This window comes from Miniopterus natalensis, chromosome 11 (assembly GCF_054644295.1).
Source record: "Miniopterus natalensis isolate mMinNat1 chromosome 11, mMinNat1.hap1, whole genome shotgun sequence".
Classification (NCBI taxonomy): domain Eukaryota; kingdom Metazoa; phylum Chordata; class Mammalia; order Chiroptera; family Miniopteridae; genus Miniopterus; species Miniopterus natalensis.
Genome location: NC_142091.1, coordinates 59,853,669 through 59,877,000, shown reverse-complemented (window position 1 = coordinate 59,877,000; position 23,332 = coordinate 59,853,669). Strand labels below are relative to the sequence as shown.

The 23,332-nt window shown below is 36.1% G+C and overlaps 1 protein-coding gene across 2 annotated transcripts in view; it reads right to left on the bottom strand.

Annotated features, from left to right (window-relative positions):
- HIPK3 (homeodomain interacting protein kinase 3) overlaps positions 1-23,332 on the bottom strand; it is a 70,722-nt gene that overhangs the window by 40,441 nt on the left and 6,949 nt on the right. For both annotated transcript variants that reach the window (XM_087821805.1, XM_087821804.1), the window contains exon 2: positions 11,706-12,801. In XM_087821805.1, coding sequence (XP_087677931.1) covers positions 11,706-12,799 — 1,094 coding nt within the window. In that variant the 5' untranslated portion in view covers positions 12,800-12,801. The remainder of the gene's footprint in view (positions 1-11,705; positions 12,802-23,332) is intronic.

The following is a 23,332-nucleotide window of genomic DNA, read 5'->3' as shown; positions in this document are numbered from 1 at the left end:
TCAATCAAAAAAAATTCAGAGCGCCTAGTCTGCTGGTTCTACCCAAATCCTATCATATTGTTCATGTTTTTTTCTTCTGCATAATACTGAAATCATGTACAGAATCATAAGCACTGGTTTGTCATTACATTAAAAAAAAAAACTAAGTAAAAAATTATAATAGGGAGAATAAAGTATGAACTATTTAAAATATGGAAAATTATTATATGGGAAACACATTGTTTAATTTCATTTCAGTAAGGATAGAAGAAAATGAGGAAGAAATTGGGAGGGAAGGAAATTAGAATTACAAGTGCCTTGGCATGTATGAATTGTAGAATTTTATAACTAAAAGGGTCTTAGATAACCTTTAGAAGGTCTAATACTTAAAATAATTCCAAAGCTGTTTCCAAATGGAGAGAATTTAGTACATGGCAAAGTAGTTGTATTTTCTCTCCTCTCCTTCTTTCTAAGGAGTTTAATTCCTTAGGTATTTAAGAGACTTTTTCTAAAATATAGTCCCATGGCACAGAGCCCAAGGACAGTGCTCTAAGCAAAATACTACTACTACACTTAGTACTAATACTTCAGAACTGTAAACATAAATATGCTTATGTTCCTCAGATAAAACACAGGCACCTAATCCACTAGTTAACCAAGTTTCTTATGGTTAACAGAATCACTTGTTTTATGTGAATGAGGGTGAGGATATGTTACATTTCTGGTTTACGAACAGGGAAACTTTTTAACAATGAAAGATGCCTGAAAAAAGGGGAGGGGGGTTACTTCATATTAATTCCCAAAATTTTCCACCAATACAGATATAAAGAAAAAGCTAGAGAAGAATAAACTCATGGCCCTAGAAAAACACCTGATTTCACTAAAAAAAAAAAAAAAAAGCTGTAACATATTAGTTATTATTTTGGGGGTCATTCTATGTACCTTAATTTTATTACAGGAGCACTGTCTTTGAAACTTAAGGATCTAAAAAGGCATGAGGGGGTGGGATGCCCTGAACAAAAATTGATAAGCCTAAATTGTTTACCATTATATGCCTTTCTGTCAGCTATTACATGCAAAATAGAAAGCAGTTTTCCTTCAACAACAACTATGCTAAATTACTTAGTACAGTAGCAAAGAATACAACTGTTATACAGGTTACTTTACAGCCCGCTTTCTCATCTCTGTGTTCTGAAATGACTCAAAACCACAGGCTAAAATCTATATTTTTTTAAAAAAGAAGATATTCATGACCTGAATGTTGCCACCACACCTCATAAATACAGCACCTTCTGCTGCTAAAACCTTTTATGCATTCAAGAGCCCTACGTGTTCTTGACGGAAACCACACTCAAGCAGCTGAATTTAGAACATGCTGACCTTGAGCAAATCAATGCCCTTAGCATGCACTTCTGGCTTATATCACCACAAGAGCTAGACAGCCTCACCATCTATAGTAGTCAACAATTTCTGGCCACTGTCCCTTGTCTATTTTAAGATATCCCTACTACATTTCTGTGTTATACAGTTCAAAGAAATAAAATAACACATGAACCTGTGTTTAAACACAAATCATTTACCTTGGAACGTGGGTTATGTGTGTTCCTACTGTGATTAGCTCAAAAAATATTTAATTTGGTAAGTTTCCATTTCCTGCTTTCACTTTTAAAATACAATATATTTTTAATAAAGAGTAAAAAAATTAAGGATAAGACACTTTTATATTACCCAATCAGATTTATAAGTAACCTCACTCATAAACTAAGCCAGATTTGGCAGTGCTTCCAAATATAAGCTGCAAAAAAAAATTTTTTTAAATAAGTTACCTGCTCTTTTCATGCAAAATTACACTGCATATTAAAACAGTATCTGACTAAGGACTATATTGCATTTTCACCAATCTACCTTAATATTTACTAACTCTTCAAATTCTTGGATCTAAAAAGTCCATTTTAAATTGTTTTTATCAATCAACATCAGGCAACATCAAACAAAATGTTAGCACTAGTCTTTATTACAAATAAAAACCTCATTTTTTTCCTAGTTCTAAACACAACATGTAATTCGGCTTAGCAACTGTATAGCTTCCAAAATTCAAGTAAATTATTTACTTGAAAATTTTATATAAAAACAAATTAGAAACTACTAATTGTACTTAGCAATTATTCACAGCTTTTTTTTTCATTGCCAACAGAGGCTAATATTTGTGCAAAGGCCTAATGCTAGTAGAAACCAGTAACATAAAATATTTAGCGTTTTAGATTGCTTTTTAGAGGATTTTCTTTAATCTCTTGAAACATTTTATTAAAAAAAAGTAAAGTATAAAAATTAAAGAAAGCTTTTTTTTTTTTTTTACTCTGATCCAAAAGATTTCAAATAAAGAAAAGGAATCTAGGTATCACATGGACTAAATCTGATATGCAGAATGCAGGACTCAAAGAAAATGAAGTCATTTACTAACAAATGAACTAAATATAGAGCCAAGCACTGGGGCGTGGGGGTTTATATAACATGCTAGCTGACTACTAAAAGCTCTTAAGACAGAATTCATAGAGTACAAAGGGAAGGAAGAAAACCTGACTATTCTTCTCATGCTATTAAATAAGATTTTAAAATAATCTGCCCAGAAAAAAATTCACTAAAAGCTAATCTTGTATCCCATTAAATTGAAAAATAAAAAGTTTGTCAGGGGAACAAAGGATCAAATGAATCTAATTATGTGAGATATTAAACAAGACTTACTACCCTGCCATAACTTTAACAACTTTTTAAAATATTTATCTTTATTGTTCAAAGTATGTCCCCTTTTTTTCCCTCACTGACGCCCTCCACCCCACTCCTGCCCCCTGCCCCCTGCCCAGGCCTTCATCGTACTATTATCTATGTCCATGGGTTATGCACATAACAATTAAAATAAATTTTAAACTATTGGAAAGGTTTTAAGCACAGTATTTAGCACTCTAATACTAAAAACCATACAATCAGTAATATACTGATGGGTAAATTAGGCTATATTCCTAAATTGTAATACGTATTTTAATAAACTTAATAATCACATAACATAAATTAATGTGATGATGACACACATTAAAAATGACATAAATGTGGAATTCTTCTAATGATCTACTAGTAGGGCATATATTTGGGGTTGATTTTTTAAATGTACTTTTTATTTAAGTATAGTTGATATACAATCTTATATTGGTAATTGGTTTCAGGTGATTCGACATTTTTATACCTTACAATATGATCACCCTACTAATTTGAATAATGTCACCATATAAATTTACCACAATATTATTGATTATATTCACCTTACCCTTTTCACCCACTTACCCCCCTCCCTTCTAGTCTCTGCTTCTGAGTCTGTTGTTCTGTTAGATTCCACCTACAAGTGAAATCACATGGTACTTGTCTTTCTCTGACTTACTTCATGTGGCGTTAACACTCTCTAGATCCATGCATATTGTCGCAAATGGCAAGGCTTCATTCTTTTTTATGCTGCATAATGTTCCATTGTGTGTGTGTGTGTGTGTGTGTATTTATATACCATATCTTCTTTATCCATTCACGTATCGATGGACACAGGTTTGCTTCCATATCTTGGCTATTGTAAAAATGTAGCAATGAACATAGGGGTACACATATCTTCAAATTAGTGTTTTCATTTTCTTTGGATAAATACCCAGAATGGAATTGCTGGGTCTTATGGTACTTCTATTTTTAGCTTTTTGAAGAAGCTCCATTCGGTTTTCCTTAAGGGCTGCACCAGTTTGCAGTCCCACCAAGAGTGCAGAGTGGTTCTTTTCTCTACATTCTCACCAGCACGTTTATTTGCTGACTTTTTGATAATAGCCATTCTGATGGTGTGAGGTGGTATCTGTTGTTTTGATTTGCATTCCCCTGATGATCAGCGATGTTGAACATATTTTCATGTCTGTTGGCCACCTGTCTGTCTTCTCTGGAAAAATGTCTTTTCATGGCCTCTGCTAATTTTTCAATCGGACTGCTTCTTGTTTGTTACTGAGTTGTATGAATTTCTTGTATGTTTTGGATATCAAACACTTATCAGATATACCATTTGCAAATATATTCTATTCAATAGTTTGTCTTTTTGTTTTACTGAGGGTTCCTTCACTGTGCAGCAGCATTTTAGGTTCACATAGTCCCACTTATTTATTTTTGCTTTTGTTTTCCCTTACTTCAGGGGACATATCCAAAAAGATATTACACAGACTGTCAAAAAGTTTACTTCATGTTTTCTTCTAGGAGTTTTATAATTCCAGGCCTTACATTCAAGTCTTTAACCCATTTTGAGTTTATTTTTGTACATGGTGTAAGACAGTGGTCGTTTCATTTTTTTGCATGCATCTGTCCAGTTTTCCCAACACCACTGTTGAAGAGACTGTTGTTACTCCAGTGTATCTTTTAGTGATTTTTTTAAATTTGTCACTAGAGGATATGTTTTTATTGATGTGAGGAAGGAGGGGAGAGAGAAACAACTATGTGAGAGAGAAATATCGATTGGTTGCCTCCCTTATGTGCCCTGACCAGGGATCCAACATACACCCTGGATATGTGCCTGACTAGGAATCAAACCTGAAACCCTTTGGTGCACCAGACAGCACTCAACTGAGCCACACCAGTCAGGGCAGCAGAGTATATCCTTACTTCTTTTGTTATAGATGAGTTGACCATATAAGCAAGGGTTTATTTATGGGCTCTTTGTCCTATTGATCTATGTATCTGTTATTGTGCCAGGACCATATAGTTTTGATTATTATACCTTTGTAATCTAGTTTGAGATCAGAGAGCATGAGATACCTCCAACTTTGTTCTTCTTTCTAAAGATTGCTTTGATTATTCCTGGTCTTTTGTGGTTCCATATAAATTTTGATAGGAATTTCATTGAATCTGTAAATTGCTTTGGTCAATATGGTCATTTTAACTATTTTAATCCATCTAATCCGTAAGCATGCTATATCCTTCCACTTATTTGTGTCTCCTTCATTTCTTTCTTCAATGTCTTACAGTTTTCAGAGTACAGGTCTTTCACCTCCTTGAAGTTTATTCCTAGGTGTCTTATTCTTCTCGGTGCAACTGTAAATTGGATTGTTTTCTTCATTTCTCCTTATGACTGTTTATTATTAGTGTACAAGAATGTGACAACTTTCTGTATATTAATTTTTATCCTGCTACTTTACTGAATTTTTATTAATTCTATTAATTTTGGTAATTTTTTAGGATTTTCTGCATATAGTATCAAGTCATCTGCAAATATTGACAGTTTTACTTTCTTTCCTATTTGGATGCTTTTTGTTTCTTTTTCTTGTCTGGTTGCTATGACTAGGACTTCTAGTACTACATTAAATAATAGTGGCAGAGTGAGCATCCTTGTCTTGTTCCTGATCTTGGAGAAAAAGTTTTCAGCTTTTCACCACTGAGTATGATGTTAGCTGTGGGCTTTTCATATACAGCCTTTATCAAGTTAAGGTAAATTCTTTCCATACCCACCTTATTGAAAGTTTTTATCATAAATAGATGTTGAATACTGTCAAATGTTTTTGTGCATCTATTGAGACAGTCATGATTTTTTATCCTTGGTTTTGTTGATGTGATGAATCACAGTTTTACAGATGTTGAACCACCCGTGAATCCATGAAACAAATTACACTTGGTCATGCTGTATAATCCTTTTAATGTACTGTTGAATTCAGTTTGCTAATAGTTTGTAGAGAATTTTGGCATCTGTGTTCATCTGGGTACTGTCCTGTAGTTCTCTTTCTTTGTAGTGTCTTTGTCTGGTTTTGGTATCAAGATAATGCCAGCCTCATACAATGAGTTTGGGAGTGTTCCTTCCCCTTCAATTTATTTTTTGGAATAGTTTCAGAAGGTACTAATTCTTCTTTAAATATCTGGTAAAATTCGCCTGTGAAAACATCTGGTCCTGGGCCTTTGTTTGACAGTTTTATTACTGCTTAAATTTCATTGTTAGTAATTGGTCTGTTCAGAATATGTTTTCTCCTGGTTTAGTCTTGGAACACTATATGTTGCTAAAATTTTATCCATTTCTTCTAGATTGTAGGATTTGTTGGCATATAATTGTTTGAGTATTCTTTAATGATCCTTTGTATTTCTGTAGTGTCAGTTGTAATCTCTCATCTTCATTTCTGATTGTATTCTCTCCTTTTTCTGCTTGATAAGTCTTGCTAAAAGCTTGTAAATTTCATTTATTCTTTAAAAGAATCAGCTTAGTTTCACTAATCTTTTCTATTGTTTTTCTGTTTTCTATTTCATTAATTTCCACTATGATGTTTATAATGTCCTTCCTTCTTACTTTGGGTTTTGTTTGTTCCTCTTTTTCTAGTTTCCTTAGGTGTAAATTTAGATTATTTGGGATTTTTCCTGCTTCTTAAGGTAGGCCTGTATAGCTATAAACTATCCTCTTACACCTGCTTTTGCTGCATCCCATTGATTTTGTAAGGCTGTTTTCACTTTCATTCAGCTCAAGGTAGTTTTTTATTTCCTGTTTGATTTCCTCTTTGGTCCATTGGTTGTTCAGAAGCACACTGTTTAATCTCCATGTATTTGGTTTTTTTCCAGTTTTTTTTATTTCTAGTTTCATGCCATTATTGTCAGAAAATATGCTTAATATAATTTTAGTCATCTTGAATTTACTGAGGTTTGCTTTGTGACCCAGTATGTGACTGATCCCAGAAAATGTTCCATGTGCACTTGAGAAAAATATGTAACTATAGGTTTTGGATGAAATGCTCTGTAAACTTGTCTAATGTGGGATTTAAGACTATTATTTCATTATTTTTCTGTCTGAATGATCTACCCATTGAAGTATTCAAGTCCCCAACAATTATAATATTACTGTTAATTTCTGCCTTTATGTCCATTTACATTGGCTTCGTATGTGTACTTGAGTGCTCCTGGGTGGGGTACGTAGATATTTACAACTGTTATACCCTCTTCTTCTATTGAATTATATAATGTCCTTCTTTGACTCTTTTACAATCTGTTTTGAAGTCTATTTTGGATGATATGAGTATTGCTGCCCCAGGAATCTTTTCATTTCTATTTGCACAAAATCTTTCTTCATCCCTTCACTTTCAGTCTATGTGTCTTTTGATCAGAAGTTTCTTCTAAGCAGCATATTGTTGGGTCATGTTTTTTATCCATTCTGCCACCCTGTCTCTTCACTGAAGAATTTAGTCCATTTACATTTAGGGTAATTATTGATATATATATGTTTATTGCCATTATATTAACTGATTTGGGTTGTTTTTGTGTTCTTCGCTCTTTCTCCTTCTCTTCATCTCTTTCCTTTTGATTTGTTGGTTTCCTTTAGTGTTTTGATTAGATTTTTTTCTCTTCATTTCTTTCTGTATTTTTTCTATGGTTTTGGCTTATGCTTACCATAAAGTCCATATATATCCATCTATATCTATAGCAGTCTATTTAAAGCTGATAGGCATTTAAGTTCAATCACATTCTAAAAGCACAACATTTTGCCCGGCTGGGCATGGCTCGGCGATTGAGCACCGACCTAGGATCCAGGAGATTGAGGTTCGATTCCTGGTCAGGGCACATGCCCGGGCTGCAGGCTCGATCCTCAATGACTCTCTCATCATTTATGTTTCTGTCTGTCTCTCTCCATCTCCTTTCCTCTCTCTGAAATCAATAAAGATATACTTTAAATAAATAAAAAAATAAAAGCACAACATTTTGCCTGGCCAGTGTGGCTCGGTTGGTTGAGTATTGTCCCATGCAACAGGTAGTTCCCAGTTCCACTCCCAGTCAGGGCACATGCTCAGGATTTCGGGCTCAATCCTCGATGGATGTTTCTCTCCCTCTCCCTTTCTCTCTCTCAAATCAATAAAAACATATTTTAAAAACATAATAAAAATAAAAGCACTACATTTTTTCACTCCCCCAATCTTTATTTTTTACATCACGTTTAATGTCTTTTTGTTTCTCTATCTCCTTATTTACTGTAGTTAATTTTACTACTATTGTCTTTTAACCTTCCTATTAACTTTTTAAGTGATTGATTCATCGTGATTCTTGTATATTTGCCTTTAACAATAAGATTTTTTTCCACTTTCCTGTATTTTCTTATTTCTGGTTATGGCCTTTTCTTTTCTACATAAAGACCCATTAACATTTCTTGTAAGGCAGTTTAGCAGTGGTGAATGGTGGTGAACTCCTTTAGTTTTTGCTAAATCTGGGAAACTGTTTCTCCCTCAATTCTAAATGATAACCTTGCTGGATAAAGTATTTGTAGATTCCTTTCTTTGAGCACTTTAAATATGTCTGACTTATTTTTTCATTCTTGCTGCCTTTAAGATCAACTCTTTATCCTTAACTTTTGCCATTTTAATTATAAAATGTCTTGGTATGGGTCTCTGGATTCATCTTGTTTGGCACTCTCTGTGTTTCCTGGACCTGGATGTACACTGCCTTCCTTAGATTAGGGAAGTTTTCAGATATTATTTCTTCAAATACTTTCTGTTCCTTTCTCTTTCTCTTCTGCTAGAATCCCTATAATACAAACGTTAGGATGCTTTACGTTATCCCAGATATCTCTTATACTGTCTTCATTATTTGAAGGATGTAAGACAGTTTAGCAGTGGTGAATGGTGAATTCTTTATCAAGCAAATTATCTTTGTTTTATTAGGGTTTTTCTCTAGGGTTTTTCCTTGTTCCTTCATTTGGGGCATAGTCTTCTGTCCATCTTGTCTGATTTTCTGAGTTGGACCAGTCTTAAAAGAGAGGTTTCTGAGTAGACGAAGTGTTGCATAGTTTTGGCAGGCTGCTTTTAGGAATGCCTGGTGTGTCACCTGGTCTTAAGGGGTGCGATTGGGTGGGGGTGGCCTGGTGTATGCTTGCTTCTTTGCCCTTCTAATATAAGTGGGGTTGCCTGACACACACTGGGCTGCTCCATGTGCTCTTGGAGTGCCCTATCACATTAACTGTCTATGATTCCAGCTGGGTCTGGGCAGGGTTGCTTTGCAAGCTTGTTTCTCAAGGCTCCATCAGCTCCTCCCCTCTCCTGTTGGGGCAGGCCTACCTGTGTGCCCACAACTCAGCACTTTGCTAGTTCTGCTCCCTTTCCAGGCAGTCCAACAGCCTACACACTGGGCTACTCCCCACTCACTCCACAGGCAGACCTGGGGGCTTGCCAGTTGCTTAAATTATCCATAGTCAGGGAAGGGTCTAGGCAAAACCACTCTGTATGCCTGCATCTCAACACCCTACTAGCTTGCACTGCCCCTTCTCTGACTGAGGCAGACTTGCAGGAGCAAACACAGCAGTATTTTGCTAGTTCTGCCCCTCTGTCAGTGGTGCAGCAACTCATGAGCTCAGCCAGGCTCCTCACACTACCCCACGCAGGCCTGAGTGCCCTGTTGCTTTGTCTGCAGCTGGAGTAAGGTCTGAGCGGAGCTGCCCTGCACAGCTTCCTAGCTCCACCATTTCTCCACATGGGGCATCTTTACGTGTGCACACAGCCATATTTTGGTAGTTCTGAACTCTCTCCTGGCTGGGAAGGGGGTGGTGATACTCCTGCACATAGGATACTCCTATCCACAGGTCTGCCCTGCTTGCATGGCCTGCAGCTTTAATTGTCCACAGTCAGAGTAGGGTCTGGATAGGGCTAGTCTGCATGCCTGCCCAGCTCCACCCTTTTCCCAGGTGGGGCAGCCTTAAATGTGCTCACTCTGTGGGCGGGGGCAGGAGCTCCTGCACAGGTGTGCACCCAGCAGCACCCCACTCACTCAGGATGGGGCAGCCCAGAGTGTGGGTACCACAGTGTCTTTCTAACTCCCCACTTTTTTCGGGTTGGGCAGCCACACTTATGCATGTGGCAGCGCTTCACTGTCTACACACTTTCTCTGGACTGGGCAGTCCTGCATGCAGTAGTGCATTTTGTTAGCTCCCTACTGTTTCAAGGAGGGAAAGCTCCATATGAATCCACAGTAGCACCCCACGGTATCCACACTTTCCCTGGACAGGATAGCCGAGGGCAGGTACTGCGGTGTTTGTTAGCTCCACTCTCCCCTCAGGCAGGGGAGCCCATTACGTGCATAGCTCAGCGAGAGCAGGAAGCTGCACCCTGTTGCACTGGCTGGATGAACCTCCAAAAGGGGACCTTTTTACACACACTATGGTGCTCTCCTATTTCTACTGGATCTAGGTCCAGTATGGGTGGCTGGGGACTTGCTACAGCACCATGCAAGTCGGCCAAAAAGCCTGGATGGAGCACCCACCTGCTATCTAGGTTCAGGGGAATCATAAATAATAACGCTCTACAGTTCCTCTGGCCCTGGTTTGTTCCCTCAGCTCTTGGAGGACTCTTGTGGTTCACCGACCTTCTCTATGTAGACACTCACTCTTGCTTGTTGTGCAGAGGCTGTTCAGTTGGCTCACAACTGTCTCTCAGGAGGATTTGCTCTAAACACAGGTGTGCATGTGATGTATTCTTGCAAAGGAGCAAGCTCAGTGTCCACCTACGCCATGATCTTGGACCCACTCCTGGAGTTGATTTTTTTAAAATGTGTTTTTATTGATTTTTGAGAGAGAGAGGAAAGGAGAGGGGGAAAGGAAGAGAGAGAAACATTGATTGGTTGCCTCTCATACACACCCCAACCAGGGATGGAACCTGCAACCTGGGTATGTGCCCTGACCAGGAATCGAACCAGCCACCTTGTGGTGCATGGGACAATGCTCAATCAACTGAGCCACACCAGCAAAGCCAGAGTTGACTTTTGTAGCAGCTAATTAATTTCTTTTATCTACGCCTTGTTGGGACTGAATTAATAATCCTCATGTTTTTGCAGTTTCTAACAATGAACTGCATGTGTTCATCTATTTACTAACTTACTCATGGGCAATACTGACAGATCCCATATATGCCCACTGTGTTGGGACTTGTAGGGCTCTAGTGTATACCAAGATCATAAATTTGTTCAGGCTGACATGAAAAAAAATTTCTCAAAATTATAAACTAAGAATTCAAATCATTTACATACACAGGAACATATTCTGAATCTTGGTGATCATGAGCTAACCCTTAAAACTATATACTGCACTAGAGGTGAGCATTTTATTAATCATAATGCTGTAGCACTTTATCAACATTTTCATGAAAATTACTTTCTTCTCTAAATTCCCCCCATAGCACTAAGATGAAAACAGCACATAGGTGGGAAAGAACATAATAAAACTTCTTATGAAAAGGTGGCCTCAACATTCATGGCAGCCATGGAAGTGTGTTTGAATCTTAATATTATCAATTAAAATAACTTTGAATTCTTATATATAACTTTTCTAAATGTTCAGTTAACACCTGATTATGTCTTTATTAAACTAGTCCTCTAAATGCTGAAATGCCCAAAGATATATACAAAAGGTACTATAAACTCTTCCCCAGCATATAAAACCTGTTTTCACCATTAATCACCAGTCATTCCTTCAGGTATTCTATTAACAATAAAAGTAACCAAAAGTCTTTGGCATTGAATAGTAAATATTACTATTCTGCCTGGGCAGATTTTATGCCTAAATTTTAAAAATCTTTTTAAAACCTCAAACCTAAACTGATCTTGTCTTTATTTATCTGAAGCAGTCTGTTTTCATCTCACATACACACACAAAAGTACTTCAGTTAGCATAAATTCAACATTTATTTAATAACCAAAAAGTAACTGTCACCTACCTGTAGTACCGAGATTGTAGATATGTTGAACAAACAGTCTTTGATACATGACTGGCCGACCCAAAGTCTATTACTTTAACCCTGTAAGGCTGCCGAACAGGATCCACCAACATAATATTCTCTGGTTTGAGATCAGCATGAATTAAACCAAGACTTTTCAATTTTTTCAGTGCAGTGGCCACTTGTTGAAGAATGGGTCGAATGACTTTTAGTGGCAGGGGACTGAATTTATTTTGTTTCAGAAAGTCATACAAATTTTGTTCCAGCATCTCAAAGACTAAACAAGTATGGTTACGGTGCTGAAAGCATTCATAAGCTCGTACAAAATTATACTCATCAGCATTTTCAGTACTGAGTCTTGCTAATATGCTCACTTCTATTTGACCTTGACGTGCATAAGAAGGATGATTCTTCAAAATTTTGATTGCTACAATTTCATTTGTCCCTCTTTTCCAGCATTTGACTACCTGGCCAAAAGTGCCTCGACCAAGAAAATCAAGGACTTCGTAAGTATTTTTCATGGAGCATAAAACTTCATGCTGTACTAACTGATAGTCACCTTCTCCAGTGGTGCAATTCTGTTTTGTTCCTGTGGTAGTTGTCACAACTGTCACTGGATTCCCCATGTTGGTTTGCAACATTGCAGGAAGTATGGACAATTCATCGACAATCTGCATTGCGCTATGATTATCCAACTCCTCACTCTTGCGCTTCAATCCACATCGCTGAGGGCCTCCTAGGAAATGTAACCTATGTCTCCACGCCCCAATCTGAGGTGCCTCCACTTGAGCTTGCTGCGCCTGAGCTGCTATTACCTTTGTAGCACCCGCAGTGTTTTTTAAAACAACAGCACTTGTCTGCAACGAAAAGTTGTGTCCTCGAGGTCTGTTAAATGCTATCTTTGTCTGAAAAGCACTACCCTTTGTGAGAGGATGAGGATTTCCAACGTTTCTACCATTCACGTAGGTCCGTGGGTAGTTTCTTTCCTGGAATACACAACTGCTTGGCTCTACTTTGAGTTTCTTCACACTACAAAAGGCACTTGACTGAGTTTGATAAACATATGGTGGGTAGACCAAAACTTGTGAGGCCATACCTGCAAAAGAAAGAGCAAAACGACATATTAATTAAATCTCATGAAGAAAACTTTTAAGGGTCAAATCCATAATTCATAAAAATAATTCTAATTCCATGAAGATTTTTTCCCTTGGAGAAGATAAGCATTTTCAGTATCTCTACTTTAGTTAATGCTTCAGCTACTTTGAATGTTGCATAAAAGTCACTCCTATACCGGCACCCATAAAAATAGATTCAAAAAGACAGATAACAAAACTCACAGGTAAGAATTTCTAAGCCCTCGCCGGGTGGCTCAGTTGGTTAGAGTGCTGTGCTGTATACCAAAAGGTTGTGGGTTCAATTCCCGGTCAGGGCATATGGCCAGGTTGTGGGCTCCATCCCCTGCTAGAGGCAGCCAATCGCTGTTTCTCACATCAATATTTCTCTCTCTCCCCCTCTCCCTGCCTCTCTCTCTCTCAAATCAATGAAAATATATATTTTTAGCATTAAGTTATAACATAAGATACAAATATGAAAATATGATCAGCACTGAAGATTTATAAAGACCTACAAGAAGAAATAAGGATTATCACAGGGAATATTTTCACTCAACTAGAAATAAGCGAACAGCTACATTAATTCAAAGTAAAACTTTGATTCTATTTACATAAAAACCTTCATTCAGATTTCTTTTCTGTACACACCTATCAACTATGCTTCCAGGATATATTAAAAATAAGTAGACACAGGTGCAGTTCACTATCAAAAGTGAACATTTTACCATTCTTTAAAAGGAAACAGAATGGAACAGGAAATGAAAAATACAGGTAAGATTGCTATATCAGGTAAAATGTACCAATGCTTCTTTAATCTGATGGCTTCAAAGCCAACAGAGCTAGAGGATCATGCTATGTGAAAAACGTAATGTTCTCCACAGTTATAGGAGTAGTACTAAGTTTACTAATGAAAGGATGTGTTTTTTCAGTCAAATTACACAAGTATAAATTATAGACTATAATTGACTTCAGCATGCTATGATCAGCACCAGAAACAAAAAGACTGAAAAACATTGGGTAAAAATCAGTGAGAAGAAAACACCACTGTGAGTGCGTGTGCACATGCTTCTTAATCTACTACCACTAGGTCCCCATCCTATTCTGGTCTTTACCTGGACTCAGTCATCTCTCAGAGCTGTCTCTTGAGTTTCCTCATCTAAATTAAACCCCAAGATCTGACCTGCCCATATCGACAAGGAGCTTTACACTCTATCCTCAAAATATCATTAATCTCCTTCTTTGATCTACTGTCTTGCTGATTACCTCCTACCACACAAACGCCCAATATTCTTTACTAAGTTCTAGTTTCTGTCCTTCTAGTAAAATATTCAAAATTAACACTTTTCTTATGTAATACAGAGGGTACTTTTAAAGATGCTTAGTAGCAAAAAGATCCAAAATTCTAAATCTGATTTCAGTGGCTCTCAATCTTTTTCCTGACACATCTCAGGTATGATGAACTATGAAGAAGTGAAGCACTTTATTTAGGGAGGTAATATTCAAGAGCAATACTACTGTCAGAGAAGTAACCCATGTTAGAGAAGGTGGTCTTCACCAAAGCATTTTATGTACATAGCAAATGAATAATTAATTCAATCATACCAGGAAAGGGCTTTTCACATCACCGCCATGACTTTTAACACTGCAGGATACCTTTTTGAAAATAAAAGGGCCAACCTATTTCACGTAGCTAAGGGAACCAAAGAGAAATTATGCTGTTCCTAAACTACTTTTGAATTCCTCACAAAGCCTATCAGAGTTAAATAAAAAAGCCTCAAACTATTCTATTGCCTCACATCTTTTCAAACTTATTTTTTATAGGAAACTACAACATCAGTTTTACCACAAATCTAATTTTTATACAAATGACTACATCTTAGTTTCACGAGGTCTGACAAAGAGATTTTAAAGAAAGTATAAAGAAGTCTTCATGGTATACCAATACTGTCTATAGTCTAGTTTCATGCAAATAATAATTATTCTAGTTTGGTTTATCCATAGAGTTAAAGATTTCGCTTTCATGAGTATACTTAGGAAGAAAAGGTTCCACTTCTCCCATTTTAAAAATATTCTCAGACACATGAATATCTTTAGGCACAAAGAATATTAAGACAACAATAAAGTTTCATTCAGAATCATTTTTATATTTGTACCTGGATATCAAAGCAGAACTTCACTTCTGTTTCAACTGAAAATTTGTCAACATTTTATAGAGGCATAAAGGGACATTTTTCTTAAGAACTTTAAAACCGTTAAAATATCAAATACAAAGAAGAACAGTAAAAACACCACTATTTCAATTATACGGTGACTGATGAAAGCAATAAATTACACAACTAAGTATTTGTTATCATAATGCCAATTATGAACATTTTATCTCAGGTTATCTCAAATATATTTTAATTAAATTAATATCAATTTGTTGCATGTAGTTTCCAAAATCGAGTAACAGCCTCTGAAAGAATTATTGTCACATCACAAATTGAAACCGTTAGCTAAAAGCTGTATTTATCTAGGCTGAAGTTTAAACTTCTACTAATTGACTTAATTTTCAATTTATTTTTCAAATGATAAATGAGCTAGTAATCTATGAAAGTTATATACTAAATTCACTTTTTAAATGTCTTATAGCTATATCTACTGTGAATATTATCAAATAATGTTTTAATGTTATTATTTTTTTTAAATCCTCACCCAAGGATATTTTTTCCATTGCTTTTCAGAGAGAGTGGAAGGGAGAAACAGAGAGAGAAACATCAATGTGAGAAAGACACATCAACTGGTTGCCTCCCACATGCACCCCCGAACCGGGGCCGGGGATGGAGCGTGCAATGGAGGTACATGCCTTTGCCTGGGATAGAATCCGGGCCCCTTCAGTCCGCGGGCCAACCCTCTAACCACTGAGCCAAGCCAGTCAGGGCTTAATATTATTTTAATTCTACTTTTATCATACTTATCCCTGACAACAGATGGCTGGCCTAGTTCTCGAAGAGTTACCAGTCTGAAGTTTAAATATTCAATCACTTGAAAGAAAACAAAGTTTAGGTTCCTCCGCTAGTACTCAAACTTTAATTTGTGACAACAAAACACACATGAACCTATCAGTGTTTTTTCTGATGGCAAAAAATGGACCATATTTTGTGGAAGAACTGCTAAACTGTTTTATGAATCATTTTCATTTGTAAATTCAAATTTTGGTGTACTATTTTTTTAAATAAGTCAATTTAGCTAAAATTTAATCACTCCTGCATATCTGTACACTTTAAGATGTACAAACTACAAAGGTAAAGCAGTTTATAACTCCTTTATATTTTGCATCTACTGTATTTTGTAGCTGCTTCACTAAGATATGGTTATCCACCTCACCCTACCCCATCCAAAAAGTTCTGCAAAGCTTTGCTTTAAAAAAAAAAATCTTTCTCCAGTTAGTGATTTCTCAGATTTTATCATATAGTGACCACCTGTGAATTTATCATAAGTTTACAATGCTATATTTGTCCCTCAACACATTTAAACAGTTTCACACCTACATGCTCTAATTATTCTCCAACTAAAATGCTAAAATTTCCTTCAAGATGATAAATACCAAGAAGGGGGGAAAATCTTCAATTATACATATTTCTCCCTTTCCATTCCAAAGACTTAAAAAAGAAAGAAATTGAGTATAAATATCTCATATCACAAAGCATACCCTGGTCAGCCTATACAGATGATTTATATTTTTTAACCCCTTTCAGTTTAAAATTACTGTTACATTTTTAACAAATCACAAACCTCTAAAATAAGAAATATTTTCTTTTTTAATTGCCAATAGTTTTTATTATATATAGAAGTAAAGTACTCAAAGCAAAGCACAAATTTACCACTATATAAAGTACAAAGTAAAATGTATAATATACTTAAATATATGAAATATGCAAATATGCTATCTAGATAGGTAGATAAATATATTCCTTTTCCTAAAAGCTTCAAATTACTTAAGATGCCTGATAGCTGGAAGAATCTCATTTTCTTCCTTTAAAAAAATATTTATAAGGTAGAGTTGGTAAGCTACCTGCTTCAGCTTCCGATTTGTCTTCTCTAATTAGAAAACTCTCCCTCAGGCCCCCCTGGAGTCCCCAGTACTGTTAACTCCAGCCCACGAGCACAATCTATTTTGCTTTATGGGGAATGGATCTCCTATAGCACAGGCATCCGAGTAAAAATTCCACAAGAAAGCTTTTCTTTTAACAAGATACAAATGGACAAATTCTACGAGAAAAGATTGGAAATTCTGACTTATATGGAGAAGATGTTGGCAATACATAGAACTGACAAAAGATCTAAAGAAACCACACTGCTTGGCAAAACTCAGTAGAAAAATGGGTAAATGATATAAGCAGGCAATTTACAAGAAAGGAAATACGGGCCAAAAGACTTATTAAAAGAAAATTCTCAGCCTCACTAGTAATAAAGAAAATAGTAATTAAAACTATAGTAAGATGGCATTTTAGACCCATCAGACTGACAAAAAGGGGGGTAATACCCGATGTTGAAGAGGAGCGAGGCAATGGAGACTCTTACACACCAAGGTAAGCAGTACAAACACTGTAGAGAGCCAGTCTGGGAACCGCCATAATCTAGCAGTTCTCCTCTCAGGTACACTTTCTGCCTAGACACTTTCGCACATAGGTACAACAGAACAGGCAAAATAATGTTCACTGCTACACTGTATGTAGTTACAAAATTTTGAAATAACCTAACTGTCACAAAAGGAATGGGTAAGTTGTGGCTTTTTCACACAACACACACAATACAACTGTTTTAATACCACAATCATCATATATTTATTTATGTACCACAAAAAAGAAAAACTAAAAAAACCACCAACTGTAAGGGCAAAACATGGATTTAAAAATGTATCACAATTTCAAAGCAGTTAAAATGTGGGAAAAGCTGTGCATGTTAGAATTAATCATGTGCAGCAACATGAATTAACTAAAATGACACCTATCAACATGGATAAATCTCAAAACAACTATGTAGGAAAAAAATAAGTTCAGAAGACCATCTATCATTTTTTATAAAATTAACAGCAGGCAAATCTATACTGTGCTTTTATATATAGTGTGTGGTAAGGTATAAAAACATGCTTAGAAATGATAAAAATGACAGAAAGAAAGAGAAAAAGAGACTTCAATGATATGTACTCTTATTTTGCACCCACCATGGCAGTTGCACAAAAATTACTTCTATTACTCTATACTTCCGTAGCCAAAATTTACATTATTTTTAAATGAAGGGGGGGAATCTACCAGATAATGGAACAACCTCTTTAATTGTATTTTTTAAATTTCAAAAATATAACGAACCATTTTAGATATTTTATTAGCATACTCAATTAGCCATACCCTATTTCATTCCATTTTTATTTCAATTTTTAAAATTTTCTTTCAGTTCAAATCAAGTAAAGACATTCAGGAGCAGGAAGAATTTAGCAATAAACAAACGTTTTTTTTAATCAATGAGCTCTCAGCAAGAGGCAAAGATACGTACATATATAAGTACATCACTAATGAGGGAAGTAACATAAGGTTGCAGGTAGCAAAGAAAAGGGGATGATTCACATATGCCCTAAAAGAGCACAAAAGGATTCAGTAAGAAGTTAACCTATAAGCTAAATTTGGAAGGTAGTGGGAAGAAGCCTGCTATATGCAGGAGAGTATATTCCATGCAGTACAAACCAATAGCATATGTAAGGGCAGAGTCTAATGAAAAATACAGCGTACTGGCTACAACAGGGCCCACAAATTATGGTTGGTCAAATCTGACGCAGACTATTTTTATATGGCGCACAAGCTAAGAATGGTTTTTACATTTTTAAAGGGTTATTTTTTAAAAAAAGTATATAACAGAGACCACATGTGGCTTGCAAAGCCTAAATTATTTGCTATCTAGCCCTGTAAGAAAGCTTGTCAATATCCACACTAGAACAAAACTTGCCAGTGGAGAGGCCAGCTAGAGAAAAAGATGATCCTTGAGAAGACAGACAACCTTTAAAAGACAGATCGTAAAGAACCCTGTCTTCCAGGCTAAGGAGTCATAGGGGATGGGATGCCTCTGAAGGGTTTTAAACTAAAAAACAGAATCTTGTCTGTATTTTAAAAAGGTTACTCAGGCAAATCTGTGAAGGATAAACTGGAAGGAACAACAATGGAAACAGACGACTACTGTAATAGTCCGGGTAACAGCTGATGAGAGCCCGAGCAAAGACATACTAAGGGAAGGAGGTAGAAAGTGCTGATCACCAGTGGGTAGGTTGAGGGAAGAACCACAGAACTTGGTGAGGGATGAAGGAAGGAAGGAATTGACACAACCATGTTTTGGGCTTGAAACCCTAATCACCAAACAATAGAAAATGTTTCTGTAAAAAACGGGAGAATTTAGAGGAAAATTTGACCTCAATTTTAGACATGCTGAGTTAGAGGTGCCTTGTGACTTAGCCTGAGTACCCTTAAATGTAGAATCTTAAAGAAAGGCCTGTATTCAGGGAGTTTACTTGGGAAGTTATCCCAGAGGGCAGGAGTGAGGGATCTGGGGAATAAGTCAGGAAAAAGAAAAAAAAGCAAGTAATAAATGTAAAGGAATGAATGAATTAGAAATTCACCACTTGGCAACAATCATAACTGATTCAAACAAGAACGATCAATGGATGCAAAAACTAATGGGTGGAAGTTTGAATAACAAAGCTTGTTGGGGGACAATTCACTTCGAGTCTCTCATGCTTCTCCATGTCTTACAAGCAGGGACACTGCCTTTGTTCTGGAGTCTCTTCTGAAGGATATTTGTATACTGAACAGCCTTGGAAGTAGAAATAGTGTTTTCCTCCTGAGCAAAGGGCAGGTTGTTTAATGTCCAGTATGATAAAGATAATGACTCCCTCTTGGGCAAATGTCAGGCAGGCTTACTTGCCCCTTATATAAGATTCCAGTTTCCTAAGCCTGGGTTCCTCTCCTATAATATGACTCCTTTTGTGCAGGAGTCACTTGGTCCTGCTCACATAACCTTATGGGAACAGAGTTGGGGAACCAGGCAAATACTGACAGACTACTGCTATCACCATGAGTAAGAAGGTCCCTTATCTCTGACCCCCCCCAAAAAAAGTCCTTTATCTCCTATCTTCTGCCAGCATCCATGGCTAATTTGTTATCTTGCAAGACCCTTCAGTTCTTGACATTTACACAGCTTCAAAGTACATCCCCATATAGTATGTATTAATCAAAAGGAAGAAACCAACAGATGCCGCCTTAACCAAATGATCGGTGTTAACATCAGGTGCCTCCTGATATGAGAACTAGCAGGAATACTCTTCACTGTGATATTTCCAAGCACAAGAAAAGAAAACAAACAAATCCAAATTGAGGGTCATTCTACAAAAAAAAAAAAAAAAAAGTACTGTTCATCAAAATGTCAATGTCAGGAAACAACACAAAGACTGAGACACTTTTCAGATTACAAAAAACTAAAGAGACATAAAAACTTTTAGGAAAAAATTGGGTGAAACGATATCATGTCTGCAACTTACTCTCAAAAAGTTCAAGGGGCCCGGCCAGGCGTGGCTCAGCGGTTGAGCGTCGACCTAGGATCTAGGCGATCGGGGTTCGATTTCCGGTCAGGGCACATGCCCGGGTTGTGGGCTCAATCAATGACTCTCTCATCATTGATGTTTCTATCTCTGTCTCTCTCCCTTTCCTTTCCTCTCTCTGAAATCAATAAAGATATTTAAAAAAAAAAAAAAAAAAAAAAAAAGTTCAAGGGGAAAAAGTAATACAATATAAAGAAAAAAGGTAAGTGCAAATGGGGTAAACTGTTAACATTTAAAGAATTTAGATTAAAGATAAAAAAGAATTCTTTGTACTATTTTGGTAACTTTTCTGTAGGTCTGAACTTTTGTCAAGTGATAAACAACAACAAAAGAATATGAGTGACAGGCATTAAACAATGTTTTTCTTGCACAAGACTGATCTCCAAGGGTTACACATTTGGGAATGAACTGCTGAGTATCTTAGACATGGCCCAGATCACCTAAAATCTAGAATGACCTGGCATACAATGAGTCCCTAGGATCATCTGCCAGCATTAATTAAAAAGTATTCATAAGCAGTGAAAGAAAATCTTTTCATTTAAAAGTATTACTTAATTCACAGTTTTTAGAACTTTTAGTTATTATGTAATTTCTTCAATCAATAGAGACTAAAATTAGAATTTCACTATGTGGTCCAATAACTTTGACAATAAAAAGGCCTTTTCATTCTTGAAAAGAGAGAAAACCCCAGTACTAGTCTATACAGGGCTCTACAATAGAAATTAGAAAATGGAACTACATACCTAGTAAAAAGTAGTTTCTAGTCAAATTATTTTATTTCTAAATTTCTTTGTAATTTAAGTGCATATTTATAAAAGACAATAACATGTCTTCTTAGAACTAAAAGATAGAATACATGAGAAAATAAGTTTTTAGTGTGAAAAGTAAATGAGTTTAACTCTTCACTGGCCATTTAAATCTCATTATTTTAAATACCTATACCACTGACAGGTTGTTTTACCAGTATTCTATCCAGGAAATTACTTATACTAATACATTTCACATAAGAAACATTTTCACATAAATGAACCACCACATGCTGTAAAACTACATAAAATAAAACTGTCAATAAATAAATAAATAAAAATAAACCTGCAATCTGAGATGTCCACAAAACATTTATTTGAAAACACTAAAGTCTTGGGTATTTTCCAGCAGTATTGTGAACAAAGCATCTAGGGAATGTGTCGACTATAACACAAAATCAGCATGTTGAATAACAAGCTTCATCTGACTTAGCAAAAAATTCCAACTTTTGGAACAGAAAATGACCTGTTGGACATTTCAAAGCTGCTAGAAATCACCCTGCCAATATAAATCTTTATTTTAGAAAGGCTAGGAGTTAACTTAAAATAGTATTTAAGGACTATTCTTACTAAAGCATGTAATTCTCTAGATTTTTTCAAGCTATATAAATATCAAAACTCGGAAATGGAAATACTGACTGAAAAGCTGACAAAAAATATAAAGTTCACCTGAAGGACTCTCTTTCTTGAAGTAAACTTTAAACTTAACAATTCAAATCTGGTTTATAAAACTTAAGTACAAAAGAACATTTTGTTTCAATTCATCATACAATATTTATGGATACCAATTATTTAAACAGGAGGGGGAAAAACATGAGCATGACTGCTTTGAGACATTTCAAATAAAATAGGAAAGGGATGTTGCTTTCCTTGAAAGAGTAATGAAAACACTATGTGTACTGGTAGAAGTTCTGCTCAGAGGTAGAGGGTTGGAAATCTGGAGGAAGTTCATGCCTACTGACCTCTATGTGGGAAACAGACTCATCTGCTACAAGTAAAAGAGGTGAGGGGTAGAGTAGGTTTGGAGAAGTCAAATGTGTATATGACACATTCACAAGTGCCTGCCTGGTCAGGTACCTGTCAAGCTACTCAATAAAGATGCTATAGTTTGATTAAGGGATATAGGTAGAATACAACATGCCTGTATTTGATTACTTTTATAATAATAATATATTTGATTTCCCAGTGTCTATTAGGCACTTTAGGGATATAGAAATCTTTAAGATATCGTTTCTCACCTGAAGAAACAGTCCAGATACTATTTTATTTTCTTAAATGTAACCTTTCCCTAAAATGTAATACTGTTACCTTCTAATAGGTTATAAATTGAGGTATTTCATTTTCTTCCAATCAGAGTAAAGGGAAACAATTTCAAGATAAATACAACTTTAGATGTGAGACGCTTTAAAGAGATTCTGCAGGTTACAGAGTAACCACTAGAAACCCATTCAGAAATGCCATGCTAGGCTTTTAGACAGGGCAATTTACAAGGCAAACATTTCAACTATTTTCTACTCAAAAGCTATTGGTAAACTAATTGTGTTGCAGTCCTTAACACCCTAAATAAGTTTCCATAACAGAATTCTATTTTAAATATACATGTACAAAACATGAAAATGTAAACAAATTGTCAAATTTCATTTACAATATATCATACACAATTATAAGGGGAACACAATATACAATACTTGCCCTTTGTATACCTCTGCTTTAAGAACCCCAAGTTAATGTACTTCTGATTTACATATAATATACAAACAGTATCCCTTTTGTTTATTGCTTTCAAATAAGTTACAGCTAGCAATTTCAGTATTCTTTTTTTTTTTTTAAATATATCTTTATTGATTTCAGAGAGAGGAAAGGAGAGGGAGAGAGAGAGATAGAAACATCAATGATGAGTCACTGATCGAGCCCACAACCCGGGCATGTGCCCTGACCAGGAATCGAACCCCAATTGCCTGGATCCTAGGTCAACGCTCAACCGCTGAGCCACGCCCGGCCGGGCAATAATATAGTTTTAGAAAGGCAAACCTATTAGAATTTTCTCAGGCAATGCAAGATTTATGCCCAGAAGGAAAACAAGAG